The sequence below is a fragment of the Lynx canadensis genome, chromosome F1 (genome assembly GCF_007474595.2).
Source record: "Lynx canadensis isolate LIC74 chromosome F1, mLynCan4.pri.v2, whole genome shotgun sequence".
In the NCBI taxonomy this organism is placed as follows: domain Eukaryota; kingdom Metazoa; phylum Chordata; class Mammalia; order Carnivora; family Felidae; genus Lynx; species Lynx canadensis.
The window spans coordinates 13,225,168-13,243,664 of record NC_044319.2 but is presented as its reverse complement, the minus strand read 5'-3'; the positions used below and the strand labels follow the sequence as shown (position 1 = coordinate 13,243,664).

General features: G+C 40.0%; 1 protein-coding gene across 1 annotated transcript in view; it reads right to left on the bottom strand.

The window, feature by feature from the left end:
- Positions 1 to 18,497, bottom strand: part of MROH9 (maestro heat like repeat family member 9) — an 80,394-nt gene that overhangs the window by 25,907 nt on the left and 35,990 nt on the right. The window contains exons 6-9 of the mRNA XM_030303177.1: positions 14,430 to 14,565; positions 8,641 to 8,765; positions 6,316 to 6,465; positions 2,372 to 2,526 (exon numbers count right to left, since the gene is read on the bottom strand). Of these exons, the coding sequence (XP_030159037.1) occupies positions 2,372 to 2,526; positions 6,316 to 6,465; positions 8,641 to 8,765; positions 14,430 to 14,565 (566 nt within the window). The remainder of the gene's footprint in view (positions 1 to 2,371; positions 2,527 to 6,315; positions 6,466 to 8,640; positions 8,766 to 14,429; positions 14,566 to 18,497) is intronic.

Here is an 18,497-nt window from a genome sequence, read left to right as displayed (position 1 = left end):
GTGAGATCTTATGGAAAATACAGTCTGCAAGTCTGCAAGTTGATTTCCTACCACATTTAATTTTTTAAAAATGTTTATTCATTTTTGAGAGACAGAGACGGAGCATGAGCCGGGGAGGGTCAGAGAGAGGGAGACACAGAATCCGAAACAGGCTCCAGGCTCTGAGCTGTCAGCACAGAGCCCGACGCGCGGCTCGAACTCACGGACCGCGAGATCATGACCTGAGCCGAATTCGGCCGCTTAACTGACTGAGCCACCCAGGCGCCGTGATTTTCTACCATATTTAAATATCCATCCAGCTCAGTATCAAGAACTGATCAGCTTTCCCCACTCCGTGCTCTGGTCCTCCCATCTTGTGACCTCGTTTCTCCAGGAATAACAGAATATTTAAAAAACTGGTATGGAAATACAAATTAACGTATAAATAAATATATCAATTAAAAAAAACCCAAAGAGGTAGAAATACTAAGTAAAAGATTAACTATATAAATTTAAATATTAGAAAATTAGATTTAAAAAATTGAGCTCAGGGGGGTGGGCCCTTTAGTGAAAGGTCACACACATTCTAGTGGCACAGGTGTCACTAGCACCCCGGCTTCTCTACCTCCAGTCCCCTCCCTCCCTCTGCACACCTAGCCACTTTTCAAGATTATTTTTACTAGTGCTCATCTTAAAAACTGCTACACATCTCTGTGTGGGTACATTCCTGATACCTTGTCAATCCGTGTGGGGTTCTGGATCCTAGTGCTCAGTCTCTCTGAGTTTAGGTTCCTAATAGGGGGCCTGGTCCCCTGGAAGAGACATACCAGCTCTTTAGAATCCGTTACTCAACTGTTCCTGCCTTTGGGGCTCAGCTTACAACCAAGCTTAGACCCACACGGACATCAGTTTCACATGGTCTGTCTCATTCCCTTACCTCTCAGATCATACCTTCTAACCGATCAGACATTTCTCCTGTTTGTCTGGTGTAGCTCAACTCTAAATCCCACTCTTTTCTGCCTCAGCCCTCACCTAGATACACAAGATCTGCTCATGACTATTTAAAAAAAAAATTTCTTAATGTTTATTTTTGAGAGAGAGAGCGCACAAGTCAGGGAGGAGCAGAGAGAGAGGGAGACACAGAATCCAAAGCAGGCTCCAGCCTCTGAGCTGTCAGCACAGAGCCCGACGCGGGGCTCGAACTCACAAACCGTGAGACTGTGACTGGAGCCAAAGTCAGACGCTTAACAGACTGAGCTACCCAGGCGCCCCTGCTGGTGACTATTTTAATGAAGTTCACTTAACTCTATGCTTGCTTTCTGTACTCCCTCATTTCATATCGTTTGTACTGGATTCACTGGCAACTTGTACCCATTTTCAACAAAATGCTCGAAGGCTGGTAATATTTTACATACAATGGGGTGCTTAATTCCTGAATGAGAAAACGCTGAGTCTTATGAAGATTTTTAATTTCCAGGAATTTTCTAGGTAGTAAAATACTTTGTGAGTTTACACCTCCTAAATAAATACAAGCTTTCAGTTGGAAAAAGAAAGTCAGTCATATAATTGGTTTGGCATTTTGTGAGTTTTGATGTCCTTTTACAGATGTTAACTCATTTAACCCACAATAATTGCTTTACAGATCAAAAAGAATTTTCCTCATTTCACAGACAGGGAAATCTGATCGAGGAATTTAGAAACTTGTGTGGCTGGGAAGGAATTCAGGTTCGTTTCCAAAGCCTGCATCCTTTTCGTAATGTGACTTCCTGCCTTTTACACTGCTAATAGTAGAGAAGTATTACCTTCCTTCTCAAGGTACCTTCTCAAGGTAGAAATGGAGTGATGTCCTTTACTCTGCTCCTCTAATGTGTGTTAGGCTCATACTGTCCCATAGGCTCACACTGGTATTCTTTTCCCCTTAATATTTTCTGTGATCCTGGATCATGAATTTCAGATAAACATGTAAGTAACAGGGCACTCTCCATTATATCTGGGAATTTTTAATGTTTCATTATTTTATTGGCAGGTGGAAATGCCTTCCATCTGCTCTTCATAAGTGAGAAAAAAAGCACTGTAAGTTTTATTACTTATGGGGAAAACGTCCATCATCACTCTGAGGAGTGATTTGTTCCCGTGGTATATGCAGCAGAACACAATTTAAAGCCTCAGATAAAAAATAGTGACGATGATCATTTGTCAGTGGTCTATAGTATTGTGTAGCTATCGTACAAGAATATGAATAACATGTATGATCTTATTTAAGCTTTATGATCGTCCCGTGTGTTACAAACATAGATACCCTCTTTGAGAAAAAAAAGAAGCCCGAGTCTAGCTCCATCTGATTCTGGAGACTGGGAACAAAGCACTGTAGGAAGGGGTGAGGGGGCCTTACTCGTCCGCTGGAACTGGATAATCCATAAGCTGAAAGATGACCTTCTTTGGTGAAGTACGTGTCAGCAAGGTAGTGACCCGCAGCATAGCTTGCCTCATCACATGAGAAGAGTTTTCACGGAGTTTCTTATAAATAGCATCCACAATCTTAGACACCTGGAAAAGTAATTTCAAGGGTCAAACAAGTGCCTCTTGTTCCATGGCAACCTGTCAACCAAGGCATTTCTTGGATGTAAGAATTCGGTCCTTTTCAGAATGGCCACGGCAGCAATTTATACACAAATACGCACTAGAGGAAAGCATATTCACGTGTGCGACTACACAATGTAAAATACTTATTTGGATGAGAAGAAGCCTGTCTATTTACTATAGTGGAAAAATACCTGTTTTTTTTAAATTTTAATTTATTTACTAAAATTTTTTAATGTTTATTTTTGAGAGACAGAGCATGAGCGGGGGAAGGGCAGAGAGAGGGGGAGACACAGAATCCAAGGCAGGCTCCAGGCTCTGAGCTGTCAGCACAGAGCCCGAAGCTGGGCTCGAACTCACAAGCCACGAGATCATGACCTGAGCCAGAGTCGGACGCTCAACCGACTGAACCACCCAGGTACCCCAAAATACCCATTAAAAAGTTTATTTGGGGAAGGTAGGCTTCATGATATAAAACACATAGGCTCAGTGTAGAAAACGTGTATAATTCAAGTCCTTTAAGAAGGAAGTCAAAATAGGGGCGCCTGGGTGACTCAGTTGGTTGGGCGTCCGACTTCAGCCAGGTCATGATCTCATGGCTCATGAGTTCAAGCCCCGCCTTGGACTGTGGGCTGACAGCTCAGAGCCTGGAGCCTACTTCAGATTCTGTGTCTCCCTCTCTCTGTCTGTCTGTCTCTCTCTCTCTCTCTCTCTCTGCTCCTTCCCCACTCATGCTCTGTCTCTCTCTCTCTCTCTCAAAAAATGAATAAACATTAAAAAAAATGGAAAAAAAAAAGAAGGAAGTCAAAATAATGGAACAGAAAAACAATGGAACTGTATCCTTTAAAAACTTTCTGGCAATTAAAGAAGACTTGAATGTGCATATGGAATGGGGAAACTGTGTTTGGAAGAATGGCCCAGAATGGTAAACACTGAGTCATAAGCTTGCAAATTTTATTCATAAGTCCTATGTGTGTTCAATGTTTTCCCCTTTTTATGCATTCCTAAACAAGGAGATTTCTAGTTAGACCTGAAATTTGTCTCAAGCTAATGGTTGTAGATTCAACATCAATTTTCATCTTCCTGGATGCCTGCATTTTTTATTTGGAAATACTCCTCAGAGATCATAAGCTGAGATGTTGGTTGACGTAAATTTACATCCCATTGCGATTGCCTCACGTACAATTCAGTTAGTTATCTGTGCACAGCCCTCTACTCCAAACAAAAGAAAAAAAAAAATAAGCGAAGTGTTGAGTGCGGGACATTCCTTCCGCCATATATGCTCCAAGGGGAGCACGAAGTGGGAGACAATTAAACATTACTCTTCTCCATAGACATTTTTTAAAACATTTACTTATTTTTGAGAGACGGTGAGAGAGCGCAGGCGCTCTCATCCCCTTTTCTCCTCATCCCGTTCCTTTCCAGGCAGCGCGCCCCCTACAACAAGCCAGCTATGTCACTGTATGCTCAAGTGTGCTGTAACGATCTGCTTTCATTCTCAAGAGAAGACTTGCTGTGTTAACGGTTATTTAGAGACTGGAAACCCACAGCCTCCATGTGCAGTTGCAGTGGTTTCCAGGGATAATTTTAACTATGCACCATTTCCCATTATAACTGATTTTAGAACCCAGCCCTGTTTAAGATGACAATCCACCGTACTCAGTACTTTAATTGTTTGTGGGAGCTTGGGTGGAGCGATGAATTGCTGAGCCCCGTTTCTGTTCAGTTGCTTTCTCTGCGTTTAATGATTTTACTGCGGCAGAGGCTAGTTTCACACGCCTAGTTTTCTGTTGGGCTCCTCTTCCCCTCCAGGGCCTTGGTATGGCTTTATCTACCCTCTCTTTCTCACCGCGTGAGAGAAGAGCTTAATTTATCAAGGAAAGGACTGTCGCCCTCCAGCTGTCCCCTTGGTCCAACTTGCCTTCTGGAATGCTCCTGGATGTAGCCATGTTGGCAGTTCTGGAGAAAGCTTTACCTCCCCTTTCCTGCTCGCTGAATTTGAGTATGAGCTCTCAGTTTATTTTCTTTTTTCGTTTTTTTCAAACATTTTCAAACATTGATTCATTTTGGAGAGACCGAGCGCCCGTGGGGGAAGGGCAGAGTGAGAGGGAGACAGAAGCCAAAGCTCTGTCAGCACAGAGCCCGACATGGGGTTTGAACCCATGAGCCGTGAGGTCATGACCTGAGCCGAAGCGGGATGCTCAACCGACTGAGCCACCCAGGCGCCCCTCTCAGTTTGTTTTCAGTCGAATAACACCACGTGTCAGCACCAGAAACTGAGAGTTCAGCCCTCATGTCACCATCAGATCAGGGCTGGTTTCATGAGCATGTGACCTATGCATTTGACAGGGTTCCGCACTTAGAAGGTTCAGAGCTTTGCTGTCGCCATCTCGAATATTGAAATAATTTTATTTTTGAGCTTGTGTTTTCGAAGTGAGGTCCCATGGGACCATAGAGCATGCACGTGAGCCGGGAAGTTGGTGGCTGTGGCTCCCGTGTGCAGTCCCGTTCACATGCAACGTGCACAGTCTAAGTGCACAGACTTCCAGCGGACCCGAGATGTGTAGCAGTCAGTGGGAAATCACAGCGCGTATAAGATAAGCGTTCATTGAAGCCTCAACCACTTAAATGGAAAATGTGACTCATCAATCAGCTGAAGGTAGAAGGCGTTAATAGAAAGTGTGAATGTCAGAAATGAAATACAAACAATCGAGTTAGTTTTGTGTATTGCTTCCACTCTTTTGGTGCGAATGAAAACATATTCATGTATGAGGGGTCACTTGCATTATTTTCTTGAGTTAAACACTTCTGTGTTTTTACCTGTAAATGGCATGGCACAATGTAAAAATGGCTGGTAAAATTTGTGCTACTTTAAAATTTTAGTTTTTTTTTTTTAACTTAAAGACATTAAGTAGAAAATAAAAATGCTATGACAAATTGAGAGAAAGAGAGAGACCATGGAGGAAAGGGGGGAAAAACTTCATAGGACTGTATATATATTTTAGGTTTTCATTTAAATTCTAGTTAGTTAACATATAGTGTAATATTGGTTACAGGAATAGAATTTAGTGACATGATTGTATATTTAATGGCACTTAAAATTTTTTTTTTTCAACGTTTTTTATTTATTTTTGGGACAGAGAGAGACAGAGCATGAACGGGGGAGGGGCAGAGAGAGAGGGAGACACAGAATCGGAAACAGGCTCCAGGCTCCGAGCCATCCGCCCAGAGCCTGACGCGGGGCTCGAACTCACGGACCGTGAGATCGTGACCTGGCTGAAGTCGGACGCTTAACCGACTGCGCCACCCAGGCGCCCCTTTAATGGCACTTTAAATAATAGCACATGTTTTGAACAGGAAGCCCCACGTTTATTTGCACTTGGCCCCACAAATCATATAGCCAGGCCTGCGGCAAGCTGAGGGTCCCTGAAAACTTTCCTTAGTGGCTACGCAGGAGATTTCAATTATATCTGCATTATTCTACAGTTAGTAATGTATTTCTTTAAAAAAACTGACGCAAATGTGGCAAAATGTTATTATTTGGTATGATTGGCAGGTAAACATTCATGCCATTGTTTTCCACACTTTCCGTATGCTTGAAATATTTCACACACAAAAAACCCTCATTTGATCAAAGCGACATGTTGAACAATAACAAGAAGTACATAGGAAAAGAAGTAGCATATAAAAAAGGCAACGAGAGAATAAAGTTAGAGAATAAACTCCATGCCCCCTACTCATTGTCAAGTGTCTTACCATGGTGACCTTATGGGCATGATACTCCAGAGTCAGTTTCAGTATGGTTGATGCCTTGAATGCAGTTACACAATTAGGTGAAGACAGTGTCATCAGGAGACTCCACACAAAGTCGGTCAGCAAGGACGGCATTAAAGTTTGTCCTACACTCTGAAACCAAAAGGAGAGCCATGACCTCAGGGCTGACCAACAACAACATAAGAAAGACCGCTGAATTCTATCATCCTGGAGAAGCTCCAGGCCCAGGGGCCAGGTACCGCTACGTGGTTTTGGGGGGGCCTTAGGCATTTTTGCAGTTCTAGCCCTCTTCCTTCACTCAAAAATGTTAAAATTCATATTTCACAAGTGTGGTGATATTGAGATGACTAGAATTCAAGTGGAATTGCATTTTTTTTTTTCTTCTGATTTTTAAAGCGGCTCAAATATTTTCATCTGGATAAGTCAGCTGTGGGGCCAGGCCAGGAAGAAATGAAAAACTATGAACCGCTTGCAAGAGGCTCAGAGGAGGCTGCCCATCCACTCATTAGCCTAATCATGGCACTCAGGGTCCCGAGTCCAGGGCACTGGATGGAGGATGGAAGGAAGTAGAAGAACTTTCTAGTAAATTCTAATTTTTTTTAATGTTTATTTATTATTGAGAAAGAGAGAGACAGACAGACAGAGCATGAGCAGGGGAGGAGCAGAGAGAGGGGGAGACACAGAATCCGAAGCAGGATCCAGGCTCCGAGCTGTCAGCACACAGCCCGATGCGGGGCTTGAACCCATGAGCCGTGAGATCATGACCTGAGCCGAAGTCGGTCACTCAACCAGCTGAGCCACCCAGGCGCCCCTCTAATAAATTCTAGATGCTTGGTTTCTTCATGTAAATGGATAACTTCATAGTCAACCAGGCTCGTGATTTTTGAGGTGTGGGGTGGGTGAGAATAAATGCTTGATTCTGGAAAAATGCACTATCATCTGTGTCTCTTTGGTGAAATGACTCAGTAATTCAAATTCAAATTTACGGTGCATATTTAAGACATCTATGCAGTATTTTTGACTATGTTATGTAAGGTGTATCACTTCCACATCTCAGCTTCACATGATTCTATCCCCTCGGCCATGGGAGGAGAAGACACTGCTTCACGTATGTACTTTTTAGCAGGAACCAAAAGACTCTCCCACTTCCAGAGATGAGCTAGCCTTGAAGGGCGTCCCCAGCAACTGTGCTGAGCTGTTGGCTCCATGTGTGTGGCTAGAGGGCCAGGTATCAGACAGCCCAACCTAGGCTGCAGAGCTGGGTGACCTCGCAAGTGTGTGGATAAGCCCATGTACCTTGAAGAAAGCGAGGGAGTATACAGAGCCCCATAGGTTTCCCCGAGGGTTGGGGTCAGTGTAAAAATTATTTACGCGGTACTGAGGTTTATCACTTCAACTTAAAATTTGTTTTAATAAGGTTTTTATTTTTTAGAGAGAGAGTACAAGCAGGGGAGAGGAGCTGAGGGGGAGAGAGAGAGAGAGAGAGAGAGAGAGAGAGAGAGAGAGAGAATATTAAGCAGGGTCCATGCTCAGTGCAGAGCCCAATGTGGGGCTCGATCTCATGACTGTGAGATCATGACCTGAGCCCAAATTAAGAATTGGATGCTTAACCAATGGAACCACCCAGGGACCCCTAATAGGTGTTTTAAAACAAAATCTAAAGCAAGTTATTTTGATGTTTGCTGAGTAAATTGTAATACTATTGAAAAGCCTGTTGATTGATGACTCCACTAACTTTGCTGAATAACCAGAGTTCCCCATCTTTAGTGACATATTTATTAATCAAACAAAAGAAGTATAAAACTAGAAAATACCTCATGTGCATGCTATAAGGATTACATAAAAATAATATAAATTGCTATATTCAGGAATATTTGTCATCATTCTTACTCATAGAGATGCAAATCATGAAGGCAAACACTCTACATATTATTTACTCTGTGCTTCACTGAACTTTAAAAACATGGAAAAATTTATTAAAAATAGAAACTGTTGAAATCAGTTGCCACTACAGACTCCTGGGTGGCTTAGTCGGTTAAGCATCCCACTTCTGCTCAGGTCATGATCTCACTCCTGGTGGGTTCAAGCCCTGCGTCAGGCTCTGAGCTGTCTCCCAGTCTCTCTGCCCCTCCTCTGTCTCTCTCTTAAAAATAAAAAAAAAAAAGAAAGAAAAAAGAAAGAAAGAAAGAAAGAAAGAAAGAAAGAAAGAAAGAAAGAAAGAAAGAAAGAAAGAAAGAAAGAAGTTGTCACTAAAAGTAATAATACACATGAAAGAAAAGCCATTGGATAAAGCGGGGGGTAAGTTACCTGGGCAATTTTAGCTCTGTCTCGTTGCAAGACTTTGGGTACAAATTCTGTATCACAGGACGGAGACAGGAGGCAGTGATTTCCATGCTTCTCATACTTTGTAGATTTAGTTTTTTCAATGTCCTCTGTATTGAGAAAAAGAGTTTAAGGTTTTTGTTGATCATCAGTTCCTTCTATGACATTGCTGTTTCCAATTTCTCCTTCCTATCCGATTCTGGAGATATAAAGTGTTCTGAACATTTAACTCTCTGCTGACAGTTTGATCACATCAGATATTATGACAGCACAGACTCAGAGTCTATAAAGTGTTTAAGTGAGGCCTCTGTGAAATACGAATGAAAGACATAGATCATTTTAATAGGTTCAGCAGATATTGAATATATTTAGGCCATCAAATGCATCATTCAGCGCCCTGGAAAAGCTGTCGCTAAGGTGGAGGGTTTCTTGATAGGAGACCAGACTTGGAGGCATTTTGCAAAGAGCTGGGGAAGTCATATAGCAGGAAAGCCACGAGCTCTCAGTGAAAGCTTCAGGTGCTGATGTCTTTAGTTCCAGAGAAGGTAACTTGCAACGATTTTTGTTTGTTTGTTAACAGCTCCATAGGGATATAATTGACATCCAGTTTGTCTAAAATGTACAATTTGGTAAGATTTTATATATGTATATTATATACTCACAAAAACATTACTGCAATAAAAAAAATAAACAAAAAATTTAAAAAAACCCAATCATATTCATTGCCGCCACCACACCTGCTCCCCTGTACCCACCCCTGATCCAAAGACATCCACAGTTCTGTTTTCTGTCATTGGCTTTCTGTCAAGTGTGTACTTTCTGATCTTAGATAAGTGGATTCATATAGGATGTACTCTTCTGTTGTGTCGCATGTTGCCCTCAGCGAAATTGTTTTATGATTTACCCAAGTGGTTATAGGTATAGGTATAGGTATAGGTATAGGTATAGGTTATCATTCCCGTTTTACTGATGAATACTATTCCATCGTCTGCTTACCCATTTGCCTATTGATGGACATTTGGGTTGTTTCCAGGGTTTTGTCTTTTCCAAATAAAGGTGCTGTCAACATTTGTGTACATGTTTTGCTCTGGGTATCTGCTTTCATTTCTCTTAGCTAAATCCCAAGTTATGGAATGACTGGGTCATTTGGTCGATGTGTGTTTATCTTTTTAGGATAAACGGCCAAATTGTTTGCCAAAGTTGTCGTACCATGTCACGCTCCCTCTGGCAACGTGAGAGTCCCAGCTGCTTCACATCTTTAATAACATATGGTATGGTCAGAGTTTCCATTTGAGACATCCTAATGAATATGTAGTGGGATCTCGGGCAGTTTTTAAGCTACACGTCTTTTATGACCAAATATTGAACATCTTTTGATGTGTGTCTTTGCCATCTGTGTCTCTTTGGGGAAATGACTCAGTAATTCAAATTCAAATTTACCATTTTTTAATTTGGTTGTCTGTTTTCTTACAGAGTTTGGAGTGTTCATTTTTAAATTCTGGGTGTGAGCCTTTTGTCAGATATGTAACTTGCAAATATTTTCTCCCAGTCTGTGGCTTATCTGTTCTCTTAGCAGTGTCTTTCAAAGAGCAGAAATACTTAATTTTTCACTTTTAAAATGTATAGGTCATGCTTTTGGTGTTGTGTTTAAGACATCTTTGCCTAACTCAAGGTACAAGGACTTCTTGTTTCATAGTTTTAACGATGGGTCCATAGTTATGGACCCATACGGGTCCATTTTGAATTAACTTTTGCATTACATATAAGATATAGATCAAAGTTCTTTGGCATAGATACATAACCAATTTTTCAACACCATTTATCGATGTTTACTCTTTCTCCATTGAATTGCCTTTGACTCTTTATCAAAAATCATTTGACCATATATGTGCGGATCTATTTAAAAACGTTTGCACTTATGTATTTGAGGAACATTGGTCTGTAGTTTTTTGTTTTTGTTTTTGTTGTCATGTCTTTATGTGGTTTTGGTATCAGAATGTTGCTGGCCTCCTTGAATGATTTGGCGTGTTTCCTCATTCTCACATTTCTGGAAGAATTTGGGTAGGATTGGAATACTTTCTACCTTTAAGTGTTTGCTAGAACATTACAGTCTGGCGTTTTCTTTGTAGGTATTTTTTCATTTAGTTCAAAATGCTTTCAATTTCTACTTTTATTTCTTTTTTTTGACTCATGGGTTACTTAGAAGTGGATTACCTGGTTTCCGAATATTTTGAATTTTCCAGGTATCTTTCTAGTTTTATTTCTAGGTTAATTCCATTTTGGTCAGAGAATACATTTTGGACAAATTAAAGACTTTACACTTTCTTAAGATTTGATTCATGGCTTGAATGTGGTCTATTTTGGTAAGTTTTCTGTTTTTCCCTTGAGGAGAATGTTCGTTTTTCCATTATTGGTGGAATGTTCTCTATATATTAATTAGGTCAAGTTGGTTCAAGTCTATATCCTTAAAAATTTTCTGTGTGATTATGAATTATTGAGAAAGAGATACTGAATTCTATGACTATAATTGTACATCTGCTCCTTGTAGTTCTATCCTTTTTTAAAAAATTATTTTTAGAGAGAGCATGTGCACAAGCGAGTGGGGGCAGAGGGAGAAGAAGGGAAAGTGTCTCAAGCAGGCTCGCTGCTCTGCATGGAGAGTGTTGCGGGACTCAATCTCATGACCCTGAGGTGGTGACCTGAGCTGAAATCAAGAGTCAGATGCTTAACCGATTGAGCCACCCAGGCGCCCCCTAGCTCTATCCATTTTTGGTTAATGTATTTTAATTTTTATAAATTTTTTATTTTAGGGACATACATGTTTAGCATTGTTGTCTTATTAATTAATTGACCCCTTTATCATTATGAAATGATCCTCTTTTTCCCTGGAAGCATTCTTTGCTCTGAAATATATATTTTTTGATATTGATTCAGCCGCTCTAATTTCTTTTTGACTAGTGTTACTGTGTTATCTTCCAACTTTTAACTTTTATTCTATTTATGGCTTTGCATTTAAACTGGGTTTCTCATAGGGCAGCATATAGTTGAGCCTTGCTTTTTATCCAATCTGATAATCTCCACCTTTTCACTGGAGGTGTTCAGAATATTTACATTTACTCTAGATGGCTTTAAGTCTTCACTATTTGTTTTCTATTTTTCCCATCTGTTCTTTCTATTTTTCCTCTTTTTTGTCTTCTTTTAAAGTAGTTTTTAAAACATTACATCTCAATTTGGCTTACTATATGTACCTCTTGGCTATATTATTTAGGAGGCTGCTTTAAGGTTTATATTACACATCTTTAACTTATCACAGTTTACTCGTTAAGTGACATGTCACACTCTGTTTGCAGGAACCTTAAAAAGTAATCCTACTTCCTCTTTCAAGCCTCTATTGTTGTCATATAGCTTTTACATTATTATTTTTTGCCTTGAACAGTTGATTATCATTTTAAAAGATTAAATAATGAGAAGGGGCGCCTGGGTGGCTCAGTCAGTTAAACATCCGACTTTAGCTCAGATCATGAACTCACAGTTCATGAGTTCGAACCCCATGTCGGGCTCTGTACTGACAGCTCAGAGCCTGGAGCCCACTTCGGATTCTGTGTCTCCCTCACTCAATGCCCCTCTTCCCACTCATGCTCTCTCTCTCTCTCTCTCTCTCAACTAAATAAACATTACAATTTTTTTTTTTTAAATAACGAGGACAGAATATTTACCTACGTAGTTGCAACCCATTACTCTTCATTCCTTTATGCGGATCTAGATTTTCACCTGGATGTTTTTCCTTGAAGGATTTCCTTTAATATTTCTTTTAGTGCAGATCTGCTGGCAATGAATTCTAGCAGCTCTTGTATATCTAAACATGTCTTTATTTCACTTTTGTTTTTAAAAGATTTTTTGCTGGCTAAAGAATTCTAGATTGCCTTTTTTCCCCCCTGTACATTGAGAGGCTGCTCCATTGTTTATGGCTTTTATTGATAAGAAATTTACTGTCATATTTACTTTTGTTCCTGTGAATGAAATGTGTCTTATTTTCTCTGGCCCTCTTGAAAATTACACTGTTAATTTTTGCCAGAGTGTTCTTCACCTCAGATATTATGCTTTTAATCTCCAGACGTTCAATTGAGGTCTTTTAGAAATTTTTCTATGTCTCTACTTAACATGTTCATCTTTTTCTTGGACTCTTTAAATAATTGGAATATATTATAACAATTGTTTTAACATCCCTTTCTACAAATTATATCATCTGAGCTATTTCTGGGTCAGTTTTGATTCATTTCTCTCCTCATTATGTGCTGTGGTCTGATTCTGTGCAAGTGTAATAATTGTTATTGGACACTGTGAATTTTAACTTCTTGACTGCTGGAATATTGGTATTCCTAGGAGTAGGTTTGAGCTTCATTCTGATTAACATTTAAAGTATTTGGAGATAACCTGATCTTTTTAGATCTTATTTTTAAGGTCTGTTAAGTGGCACTAAAACAATGTAGTCTAGAGATTGTCTTTCCTTCTAATGAAACAAAACCCTTTGAGTACTCTTCCTCATTACTTGTGCATTATGAAGTTTTAAATGTTGGCTTATCGTCATAGGCACTATTCCTAGCCTTTGCGAGTTCATTGGATTTTTCTCCCTAAACATTCTCCCCTGGCCTCAGGTAGTTTCCTTCACATTCGCATTCTTTTTGTTGTTGTTGTTGTTAAGTTTATTTACTTCTTTGAGAGAGTGAGCATGAGTGGGGGAGGGGCAGAAAGAGAGGGGGAGAGAGGGGGGGTAAGAGAGAGAGAGAGAGAATGAGAATACCAAGCAGGCTCTGTGTTGTCAGTGTGGAGCCCGACACAGGGCTCAAAGCCACGAACTATGAGATCATGACCTGAGCAGAATCAGTTAACTGAACCACCCATGCATCCTCTCACATGTGTGTTCTGACCACTACATACCTGAATAAGGAGAACCCTGTGCAAATCTCTGGAGCTCTTTCTTTGTGCACTCCTCTCTGGCCCTCAGACCTGTGAGCTCTAGCTATCATGACCTCTCTGGATCCCTAATTCTGTCTCTTCTTGGTGACACCATTGGGTTGCAGTCTACAAACTTACTTTAGGTGGTAAGCTCAAGCAACTGTAGACCCCACCTCATTTTGTTTATTTATTTCCCTCTCTCATAAATCATTGTCCTTTGTTATCTGATGTTCAATGCCTTACACACAATTATATATATATATATAAAATTGTGTGTATATATATATACACATATATATATGTTTATATTTATACATTTAGTCATGTATTACAGGAGGGTAAATCTTTTCTCTAAGTTATTTGGAAATAGTAAGATACTTTCAGGACTTGCTTTTAAGCTTTGTTAGGCAGGCCACAGCAGCATTTACTGCTGGTGGCTAATTTTCCCCCACCCCTGAAGCAAGAATCTCAATATTCCATTTGATGCCCCATTAGAGGGGGAAAATATACCTCCTTTTTTAAAAAGTCCCATTGGTACCATTTCATCTCTTTCTCCTCTTCTTCCCCATAGCATTCCTGTCCCCAGCATTAACACCCAACACTAATCCAAGTATAGTACTTTATAGATCTTGAAGAACCATGATTGGCATATCTTGATCATTCTAAAAAGATTATGAAAGGCGTATTAGAAAGTGGAGCTATAGATGTTGGGGCAGGCTTTAGAAATCTACAGACATAGAGCCTTCTTGGGACCCACAAGGAGAACAGTTAGGGACAATTTGTAGTACCCCTTAGAAGAGATGGTAAATCATTCTTACCGTTCTGACACTTTGCAATGCAGAGGAGGTGATGCATGCCCAAGGATGCTTGTTGTGTGATTGACACGTCATTATGGCAACACAGAAGAGACAGTTCTGCTGCCAGGACACCCAGACATGGAGCGTCAACACTTGTCTAATGGGAAGAAACAAGGGAGAAAAATGCATTTTCTGTGCCTAGTCAACATTGAATGTCGGTATCCGATCCTCTAATATCTATATCGGACTAGGGTTAGAGGATGAGCTTCCAAATTTACCAAACCTATGTTCAAATCTGTTACTACCTCAGTTTCCTCCTCTGTGAAATGTAGATAACAAATGCTGCCTTATAATAGTTATCGTGGGGACTATTTACGACGAAAAAGCAAGTTCTTAGCAAAGTGTTTGGAAATAATGGGAACTCAACTAATGTTAGTTTCTATTCTGTAAATCAGGTAGCAATTTTCAGGCAGCACATTCCAGGGTATTGGGGCAGAGGGAGGATATCCAAAAACTGTCATGTGCTCTTGTCTATGTATGACACACTTCAGATGCCTCTGTAAGCCACTGGAGAAATGTAACTTTTCCTCCTGGAGTTGTTCTGATTCTTCCCAAAGAAATTCATTTTCTAAAAATTCAGAGCATTTACTTTTGATGTCAAAGCTACTATCACAACCTTTATGTATTTCTTCCTACAATGTCCTGTGACACAGGCTGTTCAAATAGTTAGATTTTCATCTTGATTGACTAGTCAAGAAGAAAGGAGAGGTGGAAGAGACATTCTGGTTTTGTGAAGGTTTGAGTACCGTTACCAAATATTTTTTAAACAAAGGGGGCTCTGTTCACAGGTAGGTTTGGTAAACTAGTAGGCCTTCTTGTTTCTAAGACAGGTGATTATTTTTCTTAAATAGATGTTTCGAGGATTAGAGCAAATGTTGGTGGTAAAAGTTAGAACCAAGTCAACCCTGTGGGAGGATCCCACGGCCTGTTTCTCTTTCTTTCTACTTCTCTCATATGTCTGCTTAGCTCTGCCTCTCATATTGCTTGATCCACCCCTTTCTCTCAACCTTAAACACACACACACACACAGTCATTTCTAAAGAGGAATGTGAAGTGAACTGGGTCATGGGTCAAGGGCATAACTGAACAAGGATACTGGGAGTGATGGTCTCAGAGGAAGAAGGAGAGATAATCCTTTACTTCTGTGGATTCTTTGTAAGGCTGGCCTTGGGGTCCCTCTACTCTAGGAGTCCTATGAGTTAGGAGAATCTAGAAGCAGACAGTACAGACATTACTCTGGGCTCTAGGGAGACATGTTTTCCTTCCCTGGGTGCTCTTTTCTTTGGAATTGCAGCCAGGTTTCTTTTTCCATCTAATGGCAAGATTTTAAGAACCACCATCACACTGTGGGACTGAGTGGTACTTCTCTTTTGGGCCTGATGGGGGAGTAGTCCTCTCAGCTTAGTTCACAGAAGTTGGGAACCCTTTACAAGGGATTGCCCCTAAAGTCTTATTTGCCTCCAATGGCTTTTCTGATTATGCCTCCTCAAGAACTTGTGGATGTGCAATTACCAGGTGTTTTTGTAAATGAAGCTATCAGTGGTCTATCTATTCTGTTTGCCAGGTTGGGTCTGTCTAATTTCTGTCTCTATTGTAGGTGTGGCTGTTTCTAGATTGCATGGCACGTTTGAGGAGGATGGGGAACATGATAGGAGAAAGGCTCTGCACTGTGGAGCACACTGATTATGCCCTTCAGAAGTGTACCAACAACAGCTACACTCTCTCCAACACAAGACTTTGGGAACTTCCAATACAATATGGCCCTGCTTTTATAGAAAATCTATCCAAGTGCTGAAAGGAAAATAAGCATTAAGATCTGGAGAAAAAAAAAAAAAACTTCTCAGAATCCATCCCTAAGCTGGAGTATTTCTGCTCACTTTTCTGACCCTTTCTTACTGGATTCCTTCTTTGTAGATGTGGCCTCTCTGGTTCCTTGTCTTAACAATAATGGTAGTTTAGGTACTAAATTCCAGAGGCAACCACTCCTAAGTGTTTTTAGCTGCTTCTTCTGGAGGTCACCTTTTTATCTCTAAATAATGGACTCCCATTTCTGTTCTAATATCAGTTTGGGACATTGCCTATCTATTCCTGCTGTGATAAATTAGGGGTTATCACATCTTTCTGTTTTACCACCATCCTCTCTATACAGCTTGTTACTCATTATGGCACATTACTATTTGTAGTCCTTCCCTTTTCTGTTTTCATAATATGGCAGTACTTTTATTTCTTGTTTCATAGTATACAAATACCTTGTTGATCTTCTGCTTTATAGAGTAAGTGTTTTGGAGCCCTTGTATTTCCCTTCAACTTTTTTCTACCATGTCTTCTACTTTCTTACTACTTTTGCCTGTACTTTATCTTGCATTTATTTATTGTGGCAAAAAATATACATAACCCACAATTTACCATTTTAACCCTTTTAAAGTACCCAATTCAGTAGCATAAATCACATTCACAATGTGGAACAACCACCACTTCTCTCTGGCTCTAAATCTTTTTCATCACCTCAAGTGAAAACCGCTAACCAGTCAGTCTTTATGCTTTGGTAACCACAGTCTCTGTCAACCACAAAGCTGATTTCTGTCTCTGTGGATTTGCCTATTCTGCCATTTCATGTAAATTTCATAGACCATGTAGGCCTTTAGGTCTAATTTCTTTCACTCAGTGTAATGTTTTCCAGTTTTATTAATGTTGCAGTATATATCCGACCTCATTTCTCTTTTTGGCGGAGTAATATTCCATTGTATGAATATACCACATTTTATCTGTCCATTCACTTTGTTGATGGACATTTAGGTTGTTTCCATGTCTTGGCTATTGCGAATTATGCTGCAATGAACATTTGTGTAAAAGTTTTTGTTTGACCAGCTCTTTCAAATTCTTTTGGGTATATACCTAGGATTGCTGGGTCATATGGTAATTGTGTATTTAACTTGTTGAAGAACCACTAAACTCTTCCCTGCATTTTTGCTTTTGCATTGTTAAGTTTATAGCATTTGATGGGATTCGATAACTTATTTGAGTTTTCTGTGATTGATCCTAAAAGTTGAAAATCAATAATGTGGTCTTATTATTATGATTAAGTAAAATTGTTTAATGCATAGGCCATTTTTTACTTTAATTATATTTTCTTTTGGCATATAATTATGTTTTCTCTACTCTTTTCAAGGCTAAATTCTCACCTGTGACCTGAATTGACTCTTTATTTTGATAATCATGTTTCTCTCTTTATTTATCTTGGGCTGACTCTGGTATTGGGAGGGGTTAATCCAAATGTCTGACAAATCTTGGTTATCTAGTCATACTTACAAATGCAATGCTTCTTGGCAGAATTTATGTATGTGAGCAAGGCTCATCAACAGGTGGGCTTTGCTTTAGAGTGGTTAGGTGGGGACGCTGGGATTACACTGAAATATTTCTGAACAATCAGGATAATTTTCTCAGGGGATTTTCTAGCCATTTTGAGGAAGAAGTCCTCAAATTTTATCTACCAGTGGACCCAGGTCCCTGTGGAATATAGTACATGTGTAAAGGGGGAAGGAAGGCAATAGAGTCTTCTTTATAAATTTTCAGTGAATCCTTTCAGTTAATGCATGTATTTTCAACCCTGCTTTGCCTCTCACCCTTCATCATTACTTGGACCTCCAAGCTCCAGCTTCTCCAGAGTTGCATAGGGAAAACTGCTTCCTAAAAAGCTGTACCCCATCCTAATGTTCACATGCACCTGTCTTTCAGCTTCCTTTGTGAGGCTTTGTCAGTTACCATTTTCTATCTTTTCTATCATCCTGTTGACATCTAGCCCACCTAAAACTTTACTAATTTGACAAATTTCATCACTTCCATTTTGTGAGGACTTTAGAGGGAGAGGAGAGAAAGGCATGCAGATAATCTGTTAGCTTTGACTGGAAATCCTCCACTCATCTTTTATTTATTTATTTATTTTAAAATTTAATTCCAGGTAGCTAATATACAGGGTTGGTTATATTACTTTCAGGTGTACAATGTGATTCAACACTTCCATACATTACC